The 21,809-nt window shown below is 40.5% G+C and overlaps 1 protein-coding gene across 1 annotated transcript in view; it reads left to right on the forward strand.

Moving 5' to 3' along the window:
• The window catches only part of SLC17A8 (solute carrier family 17 (vesicular glutamate transporter), member 8), a 28,630-nt gene that overhangs the window by 578 nt on the left and 6,243 nt on the right, over positions 1-21,809 (forward strand). Inside the window, 7 exon segments of the mRNA XM_010083745.1 lie at positions 6,701-6,953; positions 9,977-10,095; positions 15,323-15,437; positions 15,890-15,977; positions 18,790-18,876; positions 19,786-19,925; positions 21,454-21,603. Coding sequence (XP_010082047.1) covers positions 6,701-6,953; positions 9,977-10,095; positions 15,323-15,437; positions 15,890-15,977; positions 18,790-18,876; positions 19,786-19,925; positions 21,454-21,603 — 952 coding nt within the window.

The following is a 21,809-nucleotide window of genomic DNA, read 5'->3' on the forward strand; positions in this document are numbered from 1 at the left end:
AAGATTTTTATTTTTTTGATAAATGAAAATATGATTTAACAAATGGCCAGTTTCATAAAGGAAAAGAATTTCTCATTTAAATGGAAGATTATTTCTATTGGTAATGGCCACTGACATTTACTTGTGTAATCAATAGATGAGAGCCAGAGGGTTCAGTGGCATTTCTTGCATGCTGGATGTTAAGTGTTTCAAATCTTTGTATGAATCAGGCCAACATTTTAATTGAAGGTATTTTTAATGATTGAATTGTATTTGCTTTCATATCCGTCTGATTACCTTCTTTTGGGTATTTTGAGTCAAGATACAGTTCTTGGCACATCTGAATGTGCCTTTGATCAAAAGAAAATGTATAGTATTTTACATGTATTATACTGTAGCATGCATATGCAAGAAAATAAGCACGTATACTTTCAAAGTTACTAATATGCACTGATACATTGCTGGTTACACTATTTCCGCACCATGTGAACAGAGTATCTGTGTTGCACGCAGTTTCAACTTTACTCTTCTGCATTTACAGCGCTATAAATGAGGTCCAACATTTTTGGTTTTTTACTTCTAAGATATTCTACAGTACTTCCAGGGATTCAATTTTTCTTTCAAAACATCAAGTTAAGTCATTTATTCAATCATAAATTCTCTTTGCTCTGGGCTCTCCTGGCCTATTTGACCAAATACACGTAGGGTTTGTATTTAGTGAGTACATACTGGGGTAGTACACTGGGTTTGCTATGTGGAAATGGTATGCAAACTTTAGATTAGCTGGCTTGCTTTCCTCTTGTAGCTGTGTATCAAGGATGTTGTGCTGGTTCCTATGCAGTTGATAACACTGGCATCCAACTTCAGCAACATCGGTACTGAATCAAACCAAACCAAATCTGACTTGAGATACAAGAAAGTTTGCTGGACAAAATTATTTTCTGTTTTAAACATCTGTATACCAGTGCCTTTCTTAGACATACTAGCCGTTGGAGGAAACAACCCAAACAATAAAAGTTTTTTTACTATGTCTGCAATCAGGTCGAAGTCAGGATTGCTGCAAATCTAGCAGTTTCTTAGGAAGTGTGCAGTCATATTTGAAGGTTTCTGCAAGGAATAAAACATGCATATTTTTAACTTGACCTTCATTCTCTACAGTTTAGCCTGCAAACAAGAGTGTGCACTGCTTTTTTTACAAGGTACAGATGTGTGTGTATCATCTGCAACCACGACTGTGCTCTTCATTCAATCCATTTGGTTTTAATATATTGCAAATCAGCAAAGAATTTGGTTTCTCTTCCAGCATTTGATAGGTGATTAATTATATTCATGCACAGTCTTGCTTTATATCAATGCACATTCTTGATTAGGTCTCTGAGTATGATGCTACTGACTTACATGTGTTGATGTGGGATCAAAACTATCAAAGTGGGTAGAAAAATACTTCACGACTTTGGTACATATGATGAATCTATGCCTTCCTACCACATTTCTGCTTGCAAGCAACAGAGCAGATCCAGAAGCCAGAGTCTGGCAAAACCAGCTGCCAGATACCGGCTGCTCCATAGCATTTGCCTGTAGACAAGTTCTAGTGCTAAAGCACAAGCAGCATGAAGTGACTTACGGTCTTCTCACAGGTGGGTAAGAACCTCAAATTACTTTGTGGTTGCTGCCAAACAAGAGTCAGCCCACAGGAGGTTACTTAGGGTAGCTGGATCCTGGAGGTGAGGCAAGGAGGGGCTGAACTGGTGAGACCTGAGAGGTGTCCTCTCTCTAGGCTGTTGCCAACAGTTTCATTTGTGAGATTTTAGAAAGAGACCCCTTTGTTTTCAGATTATCTTTATCTGGAATACATTCACTAGATGTTTTAGAAAATAGCCATGTATGAAATAATTTTTAATGCAAAATCTGGTTTGTTCTTGATTAGTAAAATAGAGTGGAGCACCAAAAAGCAATTTAGAGGATTCAAGGCTTGGGTGAATGGATATCAGAGCTGGGGCTTTGCAAGCCCTATAAGTTTCACAGAAAATAAAGCTTTTCCTGCAGACCTTCTTGGCGGGCACGAACACATTGGTCCTTCTGTGAACTTAGTGTAATCAAAGAAAAATTAATGAACTAAAGTAAAATCTCAGGCCCTGCCTTCTCTGAGGATTTCAGGAGTCTTGGACGAGCTAACTGATGGAGTGGGAAGTGACTAAAGGGGTTTACAACTCAATAATGTCACTGCTAATGCGAAAAGTTGCATGCCTTGTGTCACATAGCTGCTGTATGTAGTCTGGGCCCTGATAGGTGCAGCTCTGCCTGCTGCAGATGTCCCTTGATGGATCAGACAGCCCAAACTTCTAAAAACTGCAACCTGAAGCTGGGTGATATACCCTTGCATTGGACAGGGCTCATCTGTCTGTGCTGGATCATAGCCTTAGTCCTCTCAAATTTTTCCTCTGTGCACAAGTACAGAGAGTTTGGTGCACTGCAGCCCATGCAGCACTGTGAACACAATGGAGAGTGTCCAGACTAAGCTGGCCTGTGAGTATTGCAAAGCCTCTTGTACAACAGTGTTAGTGCAAGGGCACAGTGCACGTGTGCAGTGCTGCCCTGCCGCACCCGTGGGGCACCCCTCCTGCATCAAGGTTGTGCTGAGGAGAAACTGCGAGGCTGCCCTGCAGCCTGGGAGTGCAGCACCTGTGAGATGCAGTCCCATGGGTCCTATGTTTGAGACATACCATGAGTTTCATGCAAATACCATGCAGAAACCAGCCAGAGATGTCCCATGCACTGAGCGACTTAAGAGGGTTTGCCTGTTTGTACAAGGATTTTGTACCAATGCATCAACTGCAGGATTTGGCATGGAAAATTATCACCTGGGCAACTCCCCAGAGAGTAAAGGAGATCTCAGAAGATTGCATCTGCTTTTGGATAAGTGATATGTTTTGATAGTCAGTGTGTAGGTTTCTGAAGTTATGCCAGGATCCTCAATAATTGTTGCATGTGATGACCGATGCTGGATTTGTAGGTGTGCGGTTTGAGCACTGTGTATGATTGTGCTGCAGCTGCCTGTGAAAGACTGTAATATCTGGTAGAAGTCATTCTAGAATGTGTTCTAACACATGATAAGTATTAATATTTGCCCATTATTGTAGAATCTATGTGTTTTTAATCAAATGAAATGGTATTATTCTGGTCCACTTAATTTATCATTTGAAGAAATAACTAATTCCTATGCTAAAATCCCATAAAGAGATTGTGAATGTATATATGTTCTTGGGATATTATCAATTACTGATGGGAACTTTTGAAATTTCTTTCACTCTTCCAAAATTCTGTATATGCCAGAGTAAAGTCAGTCAATAAAGAAGAGAAATTTACATCCAGTTATTATGACATTTGGGCACAGAACATGGACGCAGATACCTTCAAATAGTTTAGCTCTTCTTACTTGCCAAGTGTTGTATGTTTGCTGAAATAAAGGAAACAGATTGATGTAAGGACTGAACATTTTCCATGCAGCAAAATGCTCTCCTGCATTAGTCAGGCAATTAGAGGAGAGCCCTGGTTCTCAAGCAGTTTTCTTCTAAATCGTTCGTGTACAACAAGTGAAAATTTTCAGTGGTGCTACCAAAATATATGGATCAGTTCGAAGATATATTTCTCATCTTTTCACGGAGTTATCATATCCTCATTATGTACCTGTTCAATAAAATAAAGCCAAAAAGCTAGATCAGACACTGGCTCATTGGATGTCTGCACTGCTAATGCTTCATCCTGGCTCCATTTTTATGCTGCTGTTTGAAAATAGTTTTCTCCAAGACAAATCTGTTATACAGAGGTTAACATTAAGCTCTGGGGGTATGAAATATACTCTGTGGATTTAGGGTTATGGATCAGTCCTGAACATGCTTTCATTAATGAGTAGTTGAATACAATAGCAAAACAATTAATTTCTCCACAGAGGCAATGTTGGCACATAGTGCTAGTCCTGGCTCACCACTTTTAACAGCGCATTTGGAGCAGAAGGATGTTTTCATGCCTATGTGAATTGACAGCCAGCTGAAAATATCCAGATCAGAACAGATGTTTTGGCTTTGCACGATGTGTCTAATCTTTGCCAACTGCCCAAAATAATGCACCAATTTCTAATATCTCTCTTATACGTAGAGAGCCTGGTAAAGGTATAAAAATTTGAGGAATTGTACTTTGATTTAATTCAATCAGTGTCTTAGATTATGTTGGAGGAAGATAATTAAATTACTTCTTTTGGATTGTTAATAATGCTTTTGAGCTGACAACTGTTCTAAAAAATAATTATTCAATTGTCTTTTCACTTCCTGAAGTCTTTATTGTTGATATTTTATTCAGTTTACACCTACCTATATTGTCACAGAGATCATGGAATATATGGTGTCTCCTTTTTAAAGTGTCTGACTGCATTACTCTCTGTACTCTCATTTCACTAACAAATGCTGTTTCCCTGCCAGTGAATCATGAGATCTCAATCACCTTCAATAACACCACAGTAATATCACATTTTCTGTGTTACCTTGCTTTAATGCAAAGTTTTCCTTCCGGCGTGACGATGAGCTAATGATCAAAATTTGCAGTTAGCACTGCTTTGAGCAAGGGGTTAAATCATATAACCCCTTGAGTTCCCTTCTGGCTCAAAACACTCTGATCCTACTGTTTCTTGGAAGTGTGAGCTGAGGGACTGTAACATGCTTTCTTTTCTTGTTGCTTAGAATAAGGCTGGAGCAAGGGTTTGATGATATGATGTAAAAAGGACTCATAGTAAATGATACACCAGTTGGCCTGGAGATCTAAAGCCTAGAAATGCTGAGATTTTTAGGTGAAATTTCATATTGGAAAGATACACATAAGTCCACAGGAAACACCCCAGGAGGCCACACATACCACCTCTATTTGCAAAACCTTTAGTATAGAGTACTATTTGTTAGATTATGGGTAGTACATTAGATTTGCAGCAACTGGAGAAAGCTGTGATTAAACCAGCCCTTTTCTCCCAAAAAAACCCAAACAGCTACTCTGTAGATCAGCCAGGTGTAGCCCATCCATACGTACTCTGGCAACGTTTCTTTATAGACAATTTTAATGTGGAAAACCAAAGTGCATTAGATTTCAAATACATTCAGCCACATGTGTGAAAGAAGGAAATAAGTTACTCCTTATCAGAAACGAGTGAATGAAATCATTTCATCATCTTACTGGGCAAGCCGGGCTTCTTTTAGATTAAGTAACTGTTCATATTTTCACAGTACTGAGAGTGACACCATGGCAGACACAAAAGGAGCTGGATCCTGAGCTCACAGCTTCAGAGCAATGCCAAAACTGAAAGGCTTTGTAACGTAGCTGCTGATCGAGGCCCTCCTTTAGTAAACATGTAACGTTAAGCTTGCAGGAAGTGTTCAGTGGGCTAGTCATGTATTCACAGCTAACCATCTGCTTAAGTGTTTAGGCATGTCAGAAAACCCATATTCTGCATTTAAAACAAAGGTATGGGAAGTTAATGTTAGGAAAGGAAGCATTTAGCTCCAGTCCAGGGCTACATGTTCAGTTCTTTCTGACCTCACCTTTGCTATCAGAAACATTCCCTGGTTTTACAGCACAGGATGTTTGTGGCTCTAATCAAACTGGGAGACCAAATTAATTTTTAATTACACGATCATGCAATTCCAGATTACATGGAAGTGCCATTTTTAAAAATATGTAGTGCTTGTAGGAAAAAGAGAGGCTGGCTACACAAAACCGGAGGAGCTGTGCTCCCATGTTAGCCGTAGTTGGTGGGCAGCCTCTCACAGGCTGAAGTAGCTGGGTACCATTTGCTCCTAGCCCAAGTAAATGAGAGAACCCACGTCCCTGACCCTTCCCTCCTGGTTCCTCCCAAATGCACTGCAGTTGCCACACCAAATTTGATCCCAGGCAAAGCCCTTTCAGCCTCCACTGCTGAGGAGTGGTGAACCAACAGCCCAGAAAGCTACTGCCTTCCTTCAGATCTCATTTTATATTAAGTATTTCACACAAAGGGCAACATGTTCTACAGTAGGAGTTGCAGGGGATCACTTTGCAATGACCTAAGTCCTTGTGGTGAGAGGATGTTTCAGAGGAGACACGTGGCTTCAAATCCCTTCAGGCAGAGGAAGTCTGGGCCTGCCTCTTTTACGTCATCGTAAATAGGTGCTTTTGACACCAGAGCCTCTTCTCCTCTTCAGTATAGCCCTGATTTTTGTCTCACTGGTGAAAATAAATTCACAGGGAGTTTTGGGCTAAGCAAAACCATGCTTTGTGCTGTATTTGGCCTTTTCTTGGAACATACTGCTAGCTCTGCTTAGGGCATCTAATTAGAAATTATGATTAATTTCTTCATATTTATATTTTCCTGACAATCAGCAGAATTTCTCACAACAGAGCTCAGTAGAGCTTTTATAATCATGCTCATGAATAGCTTGTGAACATTTTGCAGCTAGCTGTCCAGCTAGGTGGCTTGGATATACAAACTTCAAAGGTTGTTCGTGAAAAAGTGCAGGCTATGCTAACCTTTCACAGCCTGCCCAGCCTTAACTCTTCACACGGCCAAGAGACAAATGCCTCACAAGGAGATGATCTAGCAGCTGACTGGAGCATGTAACTGCCTAACTGCCCATCTACCTTTCAGCAAATTTTACTGAGACAATAAGGCATTTTATTATGTTCTCTTTCTTCACCTGTTTAGGAAAATCGATGGCACCAACGTAGAGGAGGATCACATTGAGCTGACAGAAGAGGGGCGACCTGTGCAGGCAAGCACCCGCAAGCCAGCACCATGCGACTGCTACTGCTGTGGGCTGCCCAAGCGCTACATCATCGCCATAATGAGCGGTCTGGGCTTTTGCATCTCCTTCGGAATTAGGTGCAACCTGGGTGTTGCTATTGTGGAAATGGTGAACAATAACACTGTTTATGTTAATGGAAAACCAGAGCTGCAGGTGAGAAACCATCTTCCTTTCGCTATTCTGAGTAGAACCCATTGCAAAATCGTCAAAGTGACACATATCAAAGTACTGTGTATACATAGACCAAAAATGGAGGCAGGGAGACACATGAGTCTGGGTTCACATAGATGTGTAGGTGCTTAATTGGTATTTAGGTCTCTAAGTCATATTTAAAATCTGTAAGATCTGAGGATTTGCAATGTCATACAGGACGTAAGTAGCAGAAATTAGAACTGAATTGGCTTGCATATCTGTCAGGTCCCTGATCTTTCAGCTGTAGAAAGATTTTGTTGTGGTGGCAGAAGCTTTTACTATTTACTGTCTCTCAGGGAAGCGCGCTCTGATGCTGCTACAGAAGGAATGATTAATTGCTGTATGTAGCACTCCACTCACACCATTCAGATCAGCAGGTGACTTTCAAGACCTTAAAGTAGTCACTGGCAATAAGGCAACAGGTTTTTGCAAGTTATTGACAATGTGAATTACTGTCAAGAGGTATTTGGAACTAGGTGCCAAGCTATTTTCAAATTTGCAGTAGATGGCACGTGGTTCACAGCAGATGCCTACAAGCTTTTCACAATGCACCCAAGGAACTGCAGGTTCAATACAAACCTTAGTTTCCCCAGTACTGCCTTTGTACATAGCTGTGATATCATGAATCCCTTTATGGACTTTATGAACTTGAACCTCATTCACATTTGCATTACTTCTTGACTTATTTTTTTTTATATTTTTGGATATTTTTGTCTTAACAAACTATTCACAGGAATATTAACCCTTACCTGATGATTCTTCATGTGGTGAGGTCTAGGAGGAAAGCCACTATAGAAGGACAAAGTATCATCAGACCCTCCCAGGGAACAGAGGCTCCCCCCAGCCCATTATCTTTCGTTTGTCAGCACATTGCCTAAAACAAAACACATCTCCCAGAGAGGCAGATACCTTCTGTCATGTTTCTAGAGATGAATGTGCGATTATTAATTAGTTTTTCTCCCAAATATTCTTACTTTTGGTAAAGAAAACTGCAGAAAGTATCTATAGCAAATATCCAAAGTCAAAAGTGTGCCTGCCAGCATGACTTGTGGTCACAGGGGCTACTAACCTACAAAGACCAGAGATGATGCTTATGATTCTAGGGCTGTGTATTAAATTAATCTTCCTTCCCTTCCCTTCCCATATTGTGCCATGGTCAGCCCTTCAGTGTTTTTCTCTCCTCTTCCTAGCTGTCAAACAGAGTGTTTCTAATCAGACTCAACAAATCCCACAAAGATTTACCAAAGTGAATGAAGTTTCCTAGTTCTTCCTCATCTTCAGTCTCCTCTGACCAGCTTCTGCTGCTGAGACTTGTTGCTGAATTTGTGTTTATTCAGTCTAATTCCTGCTCCCTGGGGTCCTGCTGTGACTTCCTGGTTCTGTGCTTCACCCTGGAGCAAGTCATAGGTTGTGAACCTCAGAAGAGGTAGTTTGAGGAAATTAACACAAACTCATCTCATGAATCCAAATTATTCTGTTTGGGCATAAGCATCTCCCGATACAGCAACTTTTTCCATGTCTCATGGTATTTCTGCCTCCAGAAATTAACACTAGCTAGAAACTAAGCTGGAAATCACTAGCAGAAAATTAGGTATTTAAAACAGAAATGTAACTCAGCGCAGGAAAGTGGGTCTCTTGTCAGAAGGTATACTGATGGGGAGCGATGTCCTTTAGCCCTCTGTAAACATGCCTGTCTAATTAATGCCGTCTTTCTCCCTGCAGGTCAAATGATGAGCTGTTTTTCAGTTTGCTTGTTTGGGGGAAAAAAAAAATCAACCTACTGAGGAAAACTGGTTCTTTTTCCACACAGAAAGTAATACAAAAAAATAAAGTATCACTAGTTGTCATTATTCAGTACTGTTTTAGTGACAGTTTTAATTCAGAATCCAAAAGACATCCATGCATCTTCCTCATATGTTACTTAGCCACCTTTCCTTGCCATGTGATTAGCACAAAAATGATCATGAAGCACAACATTGCAGTTTCTCTTTGCTCCAAAATAGCTCTTCTGAACTGAGGGTTCAAGGAGGAAAAGTTGACACTGACCTTACATTGGTGTGATTATACTGAGCCAGACCCAGTCTGACCTCCCAGAAGGGAGGGCAGGAGGGGCACCTTGGACTCACCTTTCTATGCTTCACTTCCTCTGTTTTGCCCAGCCTTTGGCTGTCCTTCCTCTGAACAAGGTATGTCAAACAGGCTCATCAGCAAACAGGAATGTCCTTGTTCAGGAAGAGCCTTGAGAAGACTGAAACTGCTTGGTATCCAAGGATGAGGTGTATGGTGAAAGCATTTTTCTTGGCTGCAGACATTTTTGTCTAGGAACCATCTACGAGCAGCCTGTGGGTAGCCTTCTGTATCCAAATCCAGCCCTACAACTGGCATGACTTTTAATAAAAGATAAACTAGTCAGCTAGCTCATGTTACCTAGTTTTATTTCTATATTGGCTTGTCTTCATGTGTTACTCACCCTGACACTCTCCCCTACCCTTTCTGCTCCTGCGACACTTAATGCATGGATAGAGTTTGGCCCTGACAATGAGGACCATGGATAACATGTGACCAGCCTGACCAGGCAGCTAGTCAACCCAAAGGACTGAGCAACCTTGATAATCACGGGGAAATGGATATGGCCATTGAAAGGCACCAGGTCCTTGTCATAACACCGAGCACGTTTCAGGACTAAGCAGCCCAGGGGGAAGCAGTGACAAGTGGCAAAGATGAAGGTCCAGGATTATCTGCCTTCTGGTTTAAATCTTTCCCCATTCCTATCCACCTGACTGAAAGCTAAGAGCAAAAGCAGTAATCTCACACAGGAATTTGACATCCTTTTGTTTTAACTGGGGGGATTCAAGCTCAGCAACACCAGTGTAAAGAGACTGCCTTGACTGGGAGGATGAGTGACTTCTATGTGACTTCCAAATAGTGGTTATCTTACAATGAATATGCTTCATCTTACAGCATTTTTTCTGTTTCCTTTACAGAAGGCCCAATTCAACTGGGATCCAGAGACAGTGGGACTTATTCATGGCTCTTTTTTCTGGGGTTACATTGTGACACAAATTCCAGGAGGGTTCATCTCAAACAAATTGGCTGCTAACAGGTAAGAGAACAATAACCAAAATTATTAAGCTTTACAGCCTGATGACTGTTTTACACTGTTTAAATGATGATTACCAACATGGCGAATTAATGTGTTTCAGGAATACACATCTGAATTGAACATGCAGTATTTATGTCTATAACCAAAAATGAGACTACATTTCCATTACAGGTCTATTGCTGATTCTCCCAATTTAGCTTGTTCATCTCAAATATTTATGCATTTCTTGTTTGCTAAACAATAATACTTTCTGGAGAATGTTAGGAAAATCACACTTAATGCTTCAGACAATGATTGTAGCATTTGTCCTTCAGAAGTTGCCTTAGTGCTTTTTAGCTCGACACCAAACAAAAATTTTCCAACAAAATGTTACTTTTCTCCTTTAAAAATACCCTGTGGACTGAAGCTGGGCATGTAGGCGTTACAGAACTATTTGTATTCTGAAGACCCAAATCCATCTTCATGCCTATGGATAGCCTCACCATAGCTGGAGACGGTCCTGATATCTGTAATTAGGATTGCCTAGAACTTCTAATAGACCTTCATGTTCTCTGGTGAACTCTGAGCACCTATACAGATTTCTTCTATGCTCATTGTGTTTGTGGGCTTATTTTTTTTTTTTAAATTCAACTGCTTTTGAAGATGAAAGTAAGAGAAGTATCTAACTTTGCCAAAGCTAAGTTTGGTTTTGGGCTTTACTTCAAAAAATCTTCAGAACTTGGAATATGATCACAACAGAGAGAGGGAGATTGTCTGAATACAGCTGGTTGTGAATGAGCTCATAAGATGTGCATGCTAATGGCATTTGGAATCTACAGATAAAAAAGACGATTGGTGGTCATTTCATTCTGTGCAAACAAGACATAACTTATCGACACTTTAGGAATTGGAAAAGATCTTTAAGACTAGTTATATATTATGTTGCCCCAAAACAAAGTACTTTGCTCTCTGCAGTCCACAAAGAGCTGTTAGGGGTTTACAAGACTGCCTAGGAGTTCTTCCCACCCATATGGCCTAATGGAAATGAGTCCATGACAGAGTCAGCCCATAAAATAGCCTAGAAGTTCTGTCCCAACTCCCCTCTATCCATAACAAATAGTTAGAGTTCAGTTAGCACTGCTTCTTCAACACTACCGGCATCCTCAATTATTCATTTCTCTACCACACAAAAGTGCCTAAGCAGAGTATTTTTCCATCTGCTGATTAAGCCAAACAAATTAGCTAAGCTTAATCATTTCCCCAGCCTTTGTAGTCTTGCCACCAGCTTTTGCAGCAGAAGGGCCCCAAACCACAGATGTGCACACTGTTGGCTGGATAATGCAGTATATTATTAATTTGGCTTTTGTTTCCTTAATTTTCTTGCAAACCATGTTTACACTGTAGCTCAATGTATTCTGTCAGCTGACTGCTTCCCTTGGTATGCGTTGCACATATGCACAGAAAGCTGTATTTCTGTCCCCACGAGACTTTCAGACTCAATATAATACTATAATAAAATATAAAATTATGAATTTGACTATCATAACCAGGTTTAGGAGTAGAATTTGCTGAGGACTGATTATATTCCAAAAGCTGGGCTCAAAGATAATTTCTGTTTGTAGTAATAGGATTCACAGGTCTGGCTAACATGATGTTTTTCCTTTATTCTTTGTTTACCCAACCAATTTCAGCTTGGGTAGATCCAACAGTGGTGCTGAGTTTCTGAGTTCTGTTGTTTGCTAAGACACATGGAGCAGGAAACCAGGGGCCAGTCTGTGAACCCACCACCCCAGTAAGGCAAATGTTTTATTTTGTCCCAGCTGCACTCTGGCAATGAGATATATTATTCTGTCCTTTCATTGACATTATAGTTTTAGGTATAGATTCTTTTGTCACCTGTTTAAATCCTGCTCAGCACTGTGAAAACTTGAACGTACACGGATGCCCCCAGCCCGGGCACTTCTCTAATGCAAACATTTATCTGTGATAATGAGGGATTCAGATGGATTTCAGAACAGCTGAAAATATTGAGTGCTTTAGGGGTTTGCACCAAAACCACCTAACACCATGTACTTTATACATTCATCCAAATTTGTGTCGGTCTGCATTCCACCAAAAAGTTCATGAACCATTTAGTGACAATGTCCCTCTAACTTGTTACTTGTCCTCAAACATACAACCAAACATAATTTCATCATTGTTTGGTGATGACAAGGATACGTGAAACATAAGGCGTCCTGATAGCGGTTTTCAGTAACAGCGCTCTGCTGGGTGGAGGAGTCTGTCACTGAAGTAGTCTGTTTTGATCCCAAAGTGGCAGCTGGCCAGGGATCATGGCAGAGAGGAGAGAATATGCAAATTAATTGAACAGAACTGAGATATTTTTGGTCATGGTGGGGACTAACATCTTTGCGATAATTGACAGTGAACTGTTAGAAAGATGTTGCCTTTTTATGGAAACACTGCTCGCCCTCTTAAACAGTAGCAGGAGTGACTGGTTCTAACTCAGTGCAAATGGTGCATTTACAACCTAGGCATATTAAGAGTTGGTACTAAATAAAGTAGCAGAGATTGCAAACTCAGTGTTTAGAGCTAGGTGTTTGGATAATTTAGCACGTTCTCTTTCTTACGGCTCATTCTTTCACGTGCTTATTAATTTACATAATCTGCTGTAGTTCCCTGAAACTGTCAATAACATTACGATAACAGATCTGATATTTCTATTAGTGGCAAGGTAGCAAGGTGCACAACTCTTTTCTTCACTGTTCATAATAGAGAGCTAAATAATACTTATTTCTCAACTAAATGTTTATTTGCCTGTGAAAGCAGTCTTCTAGATGTCAAGATACGATCACAGGCTTTGTACTAGAGTTCAGATCTTCAGACCACTTTCTATATAAATCCATTTGTTTGTCACTTCCCTCTGCCAGCATACCCAGGCTCTTTGCTTTTGTGCTCTTCTGTTGAGTGCTTTGTTGTCATTCAGATTATGAGCTGTCTAGGCATGGACTGTAGTCTTTGTCGATAGGTATACAGAATTCAGATAAAAGAGTGTTGATCTCTGACTGTAGATTCTTCGCACTATAATACTGCCATTAATACTGCTGTGAATAATAAGCCCAGATTCAAAAAATGAGGTGACATGTATTTCCTGTAAATAAGTTTTCAAAAAGAGACTGAAATGTAAACAATTGAAATCCTTACTTAAAAAAAAAAAAAAGAAAAAATAAAAAGAATTGCAACAAAATATTTTAAAAGTTTATAAATATTTTGAATTGCACTATGACAAACAGCTATGCATAGTAACATATGTGTGTCTTTGGCAGAGAAATCAAAAGGGGGAGAAAAATACGGCTGTTTTCCAAATCATACGATTTCAAATCAAATATCTGTCTAATACCATTCATATATCAGAATGAAGCTTAATGTGTCTTTTTGAAATGCCACACGCATAACAAGACAAGACAGTTCAAAACTTGTTAAATATCACTCAATTTGAGTAGTTTCAAAAAGGAACATGAATGATAGTCCACAAACAGCAGAACGCTTCTAGATAACATCAGCACAGCTAGGAGTTGAGGGCCTTTAGTAAAAGAGGCTGCTTTATTCTCAGAGTGTCACCTTGAGTCTCGGAGCAAGACAGGACAGCTTTGGGCTGACCTCTCATCTCCTAAGTGCTGTGGTCCCCAGGGCCACCAAAGTCTGCAACTTTCTACCAGCAGAATGAAAGCTCTCCCACACAAATGCAGTCTGCAGGGAGCCAGACATGGTTGCTTTGAATTGCAGACAACACAAAGAAGACAGTAAACTATTGAGGATTAGCAGTAATCCATTAAATTTAAATGATGCTTGGCAGTTGTGGGGAACTCCTACTGTCAGTTCTGATATTTGTCAGTGCTGTAACAGGATCTCAGAGGGGATCCTCATATATATCAGCTTCCACAGATGCTGGAATAATGAACTCTTGATATTCAGAGAGTGCATGACACAGCTGTTGGACCCCATTCATTGCACAGAAAGGAAACCTGAGGCTTTAGTCAGCCAGATGTGAAGATATATGAAATACAATAAATCAAGTATGCCTCATTTCTACTGATGGTAGCAACTTCAGTGATTGTTCCAGCTGGTTGTTCTCAGACTCTTTCTTGGTTTCCAGTGGTGTTTTTTGTGTTGCAGCAACCTCAGTTTTCAAATGAGCTCCCCAGATGCATTTTCATGAGCTGGGCATGCAGGGATGCGTTTCCCTTGCACCGCAGCATCAGTACCTGTCAAACCTGCAGCCCATGCCATACTGAAATGGCTGCCCTGTAGCCCAGCCATCTTTCATGTCTACTGTCACTGTTGTTTATTATTGATATAGGGCAGTAAGTGTGCTCCACTCTTCAGTTAAAGACAGGAAAGCCCATGTCTGTGCTGGGAAAAGCTCCCACAGACTGCAGTGAGTGAGGCAGACACGGCTTTGAGTGCTACCTGAGAGACTCCTGGACTTTCAGGGATGCTGCTTGGATCCATTACCATTACACAGAGGTTTCTGCTGCCTGTTTCTCTAATGGGTGTTAACATTTGGGAGGCTGCAAATGATTTCCCAAAGGCACTGGGTCCCAGGTGCATTTAGAGCCTTGACTGACTTGTGCCCAGCTGCAGCAAGTGCTCTTCCCAAGAAGGGGATTTAAAAGGATTACATCACATTTTTCACAGAGGTTGTCTTGTGGAAATGCCACTTCTATGTCATAGTCACAAAGGACACTTGTAGCTGCCGTTTAGAGTAGTGACGTTGGAAAGGAGTTGTTCGCAGGCAGCCATGCTATATACTGTAGCAGCAGCAAGTGGAACTAACCAGCACATGCCCATGTTCAGAGAGGAACTTAAACCACACTTTACCTGATTTAAGTGAAACCTTATTGATATCACAGAATTTAAGTACTTCCCAGGATAGGAATGCTTATCTCAGGTCAGGACTCATATAAACAGCTTAGCCTCCAGTACCAACAACATCTCTGTTCCTCTGATACAAAGAAAAACCCAGCATCTTTGTTTAAATATGTATAAAACTTCTGTTCCATTCAGAGAAGAAAATGTATTGATTACATGGAGATTTATCCCCTTTTGAAAATAAGGGGACTTTACAAGTATTTGAGTTGGTGAGATTGTGATATGTAGGATTGTCTCTGTGACTGTACTCAAGAACAGTGTTGCTTCTGAAGAGTAGACAATAACTATATTCCCTTTCATGTTACTTTTTCCATAGGGTATTTGGAGCAGCTATCTTTCTAACATCTACACTGAATATGTTCATCCCTTCTGCAGCAAGAGTGCATTATGGCTGTGTGATGTTTGTAAGGATTCTGCAAGGTCTGGTGGAGGTAGGAGCACTCACCATTGTGGTCCTTTCATACATCATTTGGTTTTGGAGATTTGGTTCTAAAAAAATCAAAAGATCTTTTGGTCAATTTTCTGTTACTCATATTTAGGATAACAATTTTTTAATCCTATTGATTTATATTTTAAAGTTTACTTAAAAAGAAATAAAAAGTTTAAGTTTCCGGTGCTGCAGTTAGATCTATTTTCGTTTACTTTTGCGATCCACTGCATGTACCAAACAGCATTTTTACTTCAAGACACATTACCATTTAAGTGATTATCCAAATTAGTTCGACATCTTCATACCCAAACAACAGAGCTCTTCAGGGTTTACCTAATGCTTCCGATACCATTCCATGGTGACGAATAGCTAGGCAGGTTGGACAGTATCGGCAACTGCTCGAGGTAGGAATGCAGCAAAAGCAAATCATATGATGTGTGAAATGTCTGCCAGGGCGTCACCTATCCAGCCTGCCATGGGATGTGGAGTAAATGGGCTCCTCCGCTGGAAAGAAGCAGGTTGGCCACAACATCTTTCTGTGGTAAGTTGATAGGCTTATACAGTTTACGTAAGTACATATTCCTATTAGATGTATTTTATTCATTCCATGATTTAAAAGAGAAAGGCAAACCCTCTGCCCTTTGCTGCACCTGCCCACACACCCATTTATCTTGTACTCTGAGCTCAGGAACCTGAGAGTCTTTTTGTTTAATATGTCACCTTTTTATCATTTAAAGCCAACCCTCAGAATGGCTCTCATGGTAAACTAAAATAGGTCTAGAGGTGTCACATGAGAGAAATCACTTTTTTTTTTTTTTTATTTGCTCCATCCTTAGGGATTCCATTTACTATACATATTGAATTGACCCTCCTAAACAAGGACACACTTAAAAAAATTATCTTAAAAGGACTTGAGTGCTTTAGGCTGGCTGCTTAATATAATGCAGTGGAGCTGATGTAACTTGTTGCCAGTGGCTGTTCTGCTTCACTCTGTTTTGAATTATGATCAGGCTTGTACTTTGCACTCTTCTCTGGTTCCCTTTCCAATGCTGATAGCTGGCCTTTTGGAAGATGGCTTGTGGGAAATTTCAGAAGATTCTGGGGAGGAGAACCCAGGGTAAAGAAGGGAGACATCAAACTCTTTCATTCACTTTTGAATGCTTCTAGCCTCTGGCAAGAGCCTTAAACCTTGTTGTGAAGCAGGGAGCAGGACAAACAGCAAGGTTTTACACCTTGTTCTTCAAGAAAAATACTCTCTTTTTGCTTAGAGACACGCTAATGGAAAAAAAAAAAAAAAAGAGTTTTCTACTTTTAATTCCATCCTCCAGGTAGAAGTTTTTGACACGGGTTGCTCTGTGCTACCACAGTTCATTGCCAGAAAAGACTACTGCGAGTGTCACACCTATCTGGCACTTTCCCAGGTCTAGCTTGAGCTGTTCCCTCCTTACACACCTCCCTACCTAATGTCTTAATGTTCTTTCCATAAACCTGCAATCTTCAATTAGCTGCTAATTCCAGGCAAAACAGTGAATGTTAGTATCTCCTTACTAGCTCCAGGCTGGATTTGGGGAGATGACTAAATGTAAGGAAGGCAAGGCACGATCCAAATGTGCTCCCTCTGCTTTTTTACCCTAAAAAGTCCAGATATGTGGTGTACAGGCCGGGAATGGTTCTGCTGTAATTTCAAATGTACTGTGTCAGCAATGAAGGAAAAGGCACTGCTCATTATTTTATTCTGTCATTTCCCTCTAAGACACCCTCATCATCTGTTTTTGGTGTGTCCCTTCCCATTTGTAACAGTGAAATTGGAACTGTGAGTGGATATCTAGTAATGCTGGAGAAAAATCAGAAATAGGAGGACTTTGAAGAGAACGCAGTTGGGCAAGGTGGAAGGGAAAACAATGAAAATAAATGCAGGTGTTGTGGTAAAGCCAGCTGAAGATGAATGTCTGTGGGAAACAATATTCAACAGAAAATGTAGTAAAAACAGTCTGTCCATCAGCAGTGGAAATGGAAGGCTAGGGAAAATACAGCACTAAAATACAGGAGAAAGGGTAAAAGGAGGAGTGAAACAAGAGGAAAAAAGCAGCTTTTCGTATTATGGAAATTTTATTTTTACTACAGATGACTCCAGGATTTAGTGATTATTTAGGCATTTCCATTTTCTGTAGAAGAACAGACAAAAAGAGAAGCCCCTCCACGCTCCGTGCTCTCTCTTTGAAATCCTAGCACTGGGCAGAGAAAGATCCATCCTGCAGCCCAGCACTCATTTTAGTGGCTACAGATCACATATTCTTGTACTCAAAAGGTGCACAGGAACATTGGAAAAATTAGGAAAACCCATGTTAACCAGGTTCGTGGTTTCTCTGAATATATTTTTGGCTGGGGCTTTGCTATTACTGTAGAAAAAATGAATTACACAGAAGTGAGGGAGAAGGGTCACTGTGAACCATTGCAGAGAAGCATTTTCTAATGTGTAGAGCATTACCAAATGTTCATCAACAAAGTATGTTATACTCTTAAAACTAAAAGTATCTCATTTCCTAGAATAATTCGAAGCAATACTTCTCGCATGTGGAACCACTGACGCTGCCTTGCACTGAACCCAAATGTCCAGATTGCATGAATTCTCCCTAGGGTCTTAATGAAAATTCCTTTCCAAGCACTTAAATACTCATCTCTTTCTACAAGTCACTTGGAAATATATTTAATCAGTATTATATATTTCCCAAACAGAAACCTTTGCACGGAACACTTTTTAAACCTTTTTTTTTCCTGTCAGCTTTTGCCTATTTATTCCATCTGTTTTTTCATGCTGCTGATATGAACTAAACATAGTCAAACAGACTCAGGGTTGGTCTAAACACCCCTTCCCCTAGCAGCACTCATGGGATCACGGGGCTAGAGCCAGGCAAGAGCCTCCCAGCATATCTGTAACCATCAGGATTTCAGGACACCAAAAAGGCTTCTGAAATTTAGACCATTAGCTTCCCTGTAGCTCACCTCATATGCCACAGGGCTAGGAGGGACTCCCCACTTCAGGTCATATAGCTTATGCCTGTGTGGTGGTTTACCATCAGTTCCAGCTTTGCAAATCCTATTTACCTACAGGCAAACCCCTTCCAGGTGGAAAACAAGACTAGTGATCCCACACCAGTGAGGGCCAGTCCTTCCCAGCACCCCAAGCTAAATTTTACAGTTGCCAGCCCATTCCCCATGTTCACAAGAAAGCATGGTGCAAATCAGCCAGAGGTGTCCCTCCAGTTCTGCCCCCATGAGCACCTGCCTGGATCATCTGCACTGGGCTCGTCTATCATATCTGATATGTTTTCTTGATCCTTTTTTCTCATCAGGGTCTTATGCAGGTGCAGTGGTAGCCATGCCGCTGGCAGGTGTGCTGGTACAGTATATAGGATGGTCATCAGTCTTTTATATTTATGGTGAGTTGCTTGACATAAAGGACCTGCAACTAGACTGGTACTGCCAGCCGTTTTGTTAAACCTGTATTAAAAGTATGGATCAAAGTTGTTGCGGGGAATGGAGTTGCTGCAAATGGTTATTCCCATTTATTCCCTGCTTACTGCATGTTCTGAAAGCTTTTATTTTTTAATTATCTGCTGTAAAATGTTTTAGAATTGTAATGACCAGGCTACAGCCCATGGTCACCCAGTGACAGGGTTGGATGCAGTTGCAGAGGTTACTCTGTAGCACAAACACTCACATAATACATGTCCTGGAGTGCACACTAACAGCAAATGCCACAGCATATGCTGCTGGTGGGGAGCTGAATGCCTCTGAAACCTGCTCTGAGTCATCTGTCCCATGCTGCCCACCCACCCTTTGCAAAAGCAGTGCAAAGTGGTCCCATCACAGGGGTATGACCCTGGGGCTGTGCTGTGGTGCCCTGTGCTTCCCCCTGTGGGACATGACAGAGCTGTCTCAAACCTGGTCTTGCACATCAGCAACCATGTTAAAATGGGTTTTCTCTATTTTCTCTGGCATCACAGAGTGCACCATACGATTTGGCACCACAGTCTAACTGTGTAGCTTTTTTATGCAGATTGCAACCAAGTTATGACCAGTCTGCTTTCTTCCTTCCCCAGATGCCACACAAAGCTTTTCTTCTGCCTTTTCTCTACCCCATGCATTTCATGTAATACACGTGTCAAAATGCTCAAATGCTTTGCAAGCCAGCATTAGTTAGTTATCATGTTTTCCTACTTCCCTGGGCTTATTTTTTATGCATATTTGGTTTAGTTGGCTCTTGAAACAAACTTCAAGGCTGGAAGGTATTGAAGGGTGGCTTTACTGGCTTCTAAAACTGATCTTTTCTTTTCCCACCTCTTCAGGAATGTTTGGGATTGTTTGGTACATGTTCTGGCTGCTTCATGCCTACGAGAGCCCTGCTGCACATCCAACAATAACCAATGAAGAAAAGATATATATAGAAACAAGTATTGGAGAAGGAGCTAGCCTAGCTAGTGCAAGTGTAAGTAAAGAAAGCTTTTCTGGTTATAATTTGTGAGTACTTTACACAAGATGAGCATATGACTGGATGAATACTCTTAGCTGTGTAAGAGCAACAGAAGTATTTGCTGTTGATGTCTGGGTGCTTTTCCTTTTATGAAAATTACAGGATCAGGCTCAACAGGATGAGTTCAGCTACAGGCAAAACACATAAAACACATAGCGCTGTTTCAGCTCTCAGTTTGTAGAGCCTCCCTGATCTAGGAAGGGAAAGGAGTGGGGAGAGGGAAACAACATACTCTGATCTCCTGCCCTTGAGTAACTGTCACATTTGTTCTAAAAATATTAATGGAAATAATAGCTAAATAAGAAACTGGCTGTAGATGTTAAATTATCCAGTTGCTTTTTGAGCTCTTATTAAGGATGATTGAAATGATGGAAGCTTAAGGAGAGGGTTTTTGCCCTGCTCACTCTCACAGCAGCTCAGCTCATCGTTTCAAGACTTCTCTCTCTGAGAGGATCCTGGAAGATCCTAGAAACTTAAAACTAAAACCTCTTTTCCCATCAAACTTCTCTCCATTTCCTTAGATAACTCACTTTGCTATCAGTGAAAAACAAAGCTGTTTCTTGATAAATTGTTCCTTCTTGGCTTTTACTTTAGAACATTCTGGAGCAAAACAACTCCACACTTTCTACATGTTTTGTGTAATAGCTTTGCTGAGAGCATTAAGCATCTCCTTTTGGGCATGCTCTTGAAGTTTGGCTGAAGTAACTCAGGTCTTGTCTGGAGACATCCGCACTTGTTCCAGGTCATAGTTTTCCCATCATGATGTTTCTTATCACCACCATGTGTTCACACATGACCATAGGCATATGGTTGCCTGTAGAACACAACTACTGTTTAAAAAAAAAGGGAGAATGTCAATATGTATTGCCATAGTTACACATTTCAGCTTCTGATTTGATTTCTATTGTAAGTGAATAGGGCTCTGAAGTGTTTTTTGTTCCTGCTGTAGAGAGTATTGAGGAATAAATAGAAACTGGAAATATCAAAAGCAAGTTTTAGAAATTAAATCCTCTACCACAGACTTTTTTGCTGAATGAAATGAACTGGGTTGAAGCAGGTGATACCACATATTTCTTAGCTTGGATAATCATTTTTTCACAAAACTTTCAGTGGAATGCCTCAAATTGTATCATGCCAAAAAGTGGGGAACCGCACTAGGTTTTCTCTAGTTTTCTTTGATTCCATTATTGATCCTGTTATCTCAATAGTATGATTCTAGAAGACCTTTTGTCATTTCAGTAAGCAGAGCAATAATGGTACAGTAGTCATCTTAATAATCCTAACTATTCTAAAAAGGTTTCTCTACTTGTCTTTTGCTGTTAATCTAGGAGGTATCTTTCACTTGCATGTAAGTTATTTGCAGTGTAAATTAGATACAATGTCCTGAATTGTCCCGATACTAAAAGATACTGGGCTCTTTCTGCCTTCTGCCTACTCAAAAATGCCTTCAATTTTTTTATTATTATTTTTTTATTTTTCCTAGAAATTTAGTACTCCTTGGAAGAGATTTTTCACTTCAATGCCAGTTTATGCAATCATTGTGGCAAACTTTTGCAGAAGCTGGACCTTCTATTTGCTCCTTATAAGTCAGCCTGCTTACTTTGAAGAAGTCTTCGGGTTTGCAATAAGCAAGGTAAATGTCTCAGACAAAGCAGTGACCTTCAGGCCTCACCCTAGGAGATGCAGAGTGCTTGAAGATCACCAGATCTCTCTGGAGTGATTACAGTAGATTACTCACAGTAGTTGGGATGATATACTTCTGGTGATCTGAAAGAAATAAAAGCTCACTTGCATCAAATTATTAGCAAAAAGAAAGAACTGAATAGTTGTTTTGGGAAA

This window comes from Pterocles gutturalis, unplaced genomic scaffold (genome assembly GCF_000699245.1).
Source record: "Pterocles gutturalis isolate BGI_N339 unplaced genomic scaffold, ASM69924v1 scaffold6640, whole genome shotgun sequence".
Taxonomy (NCBI): Eukaryota; Metazoa; Chordata; class Aves; order Pterocliformes; family Pteroclidae; genus Pterocles; species Pterocles gutturalis.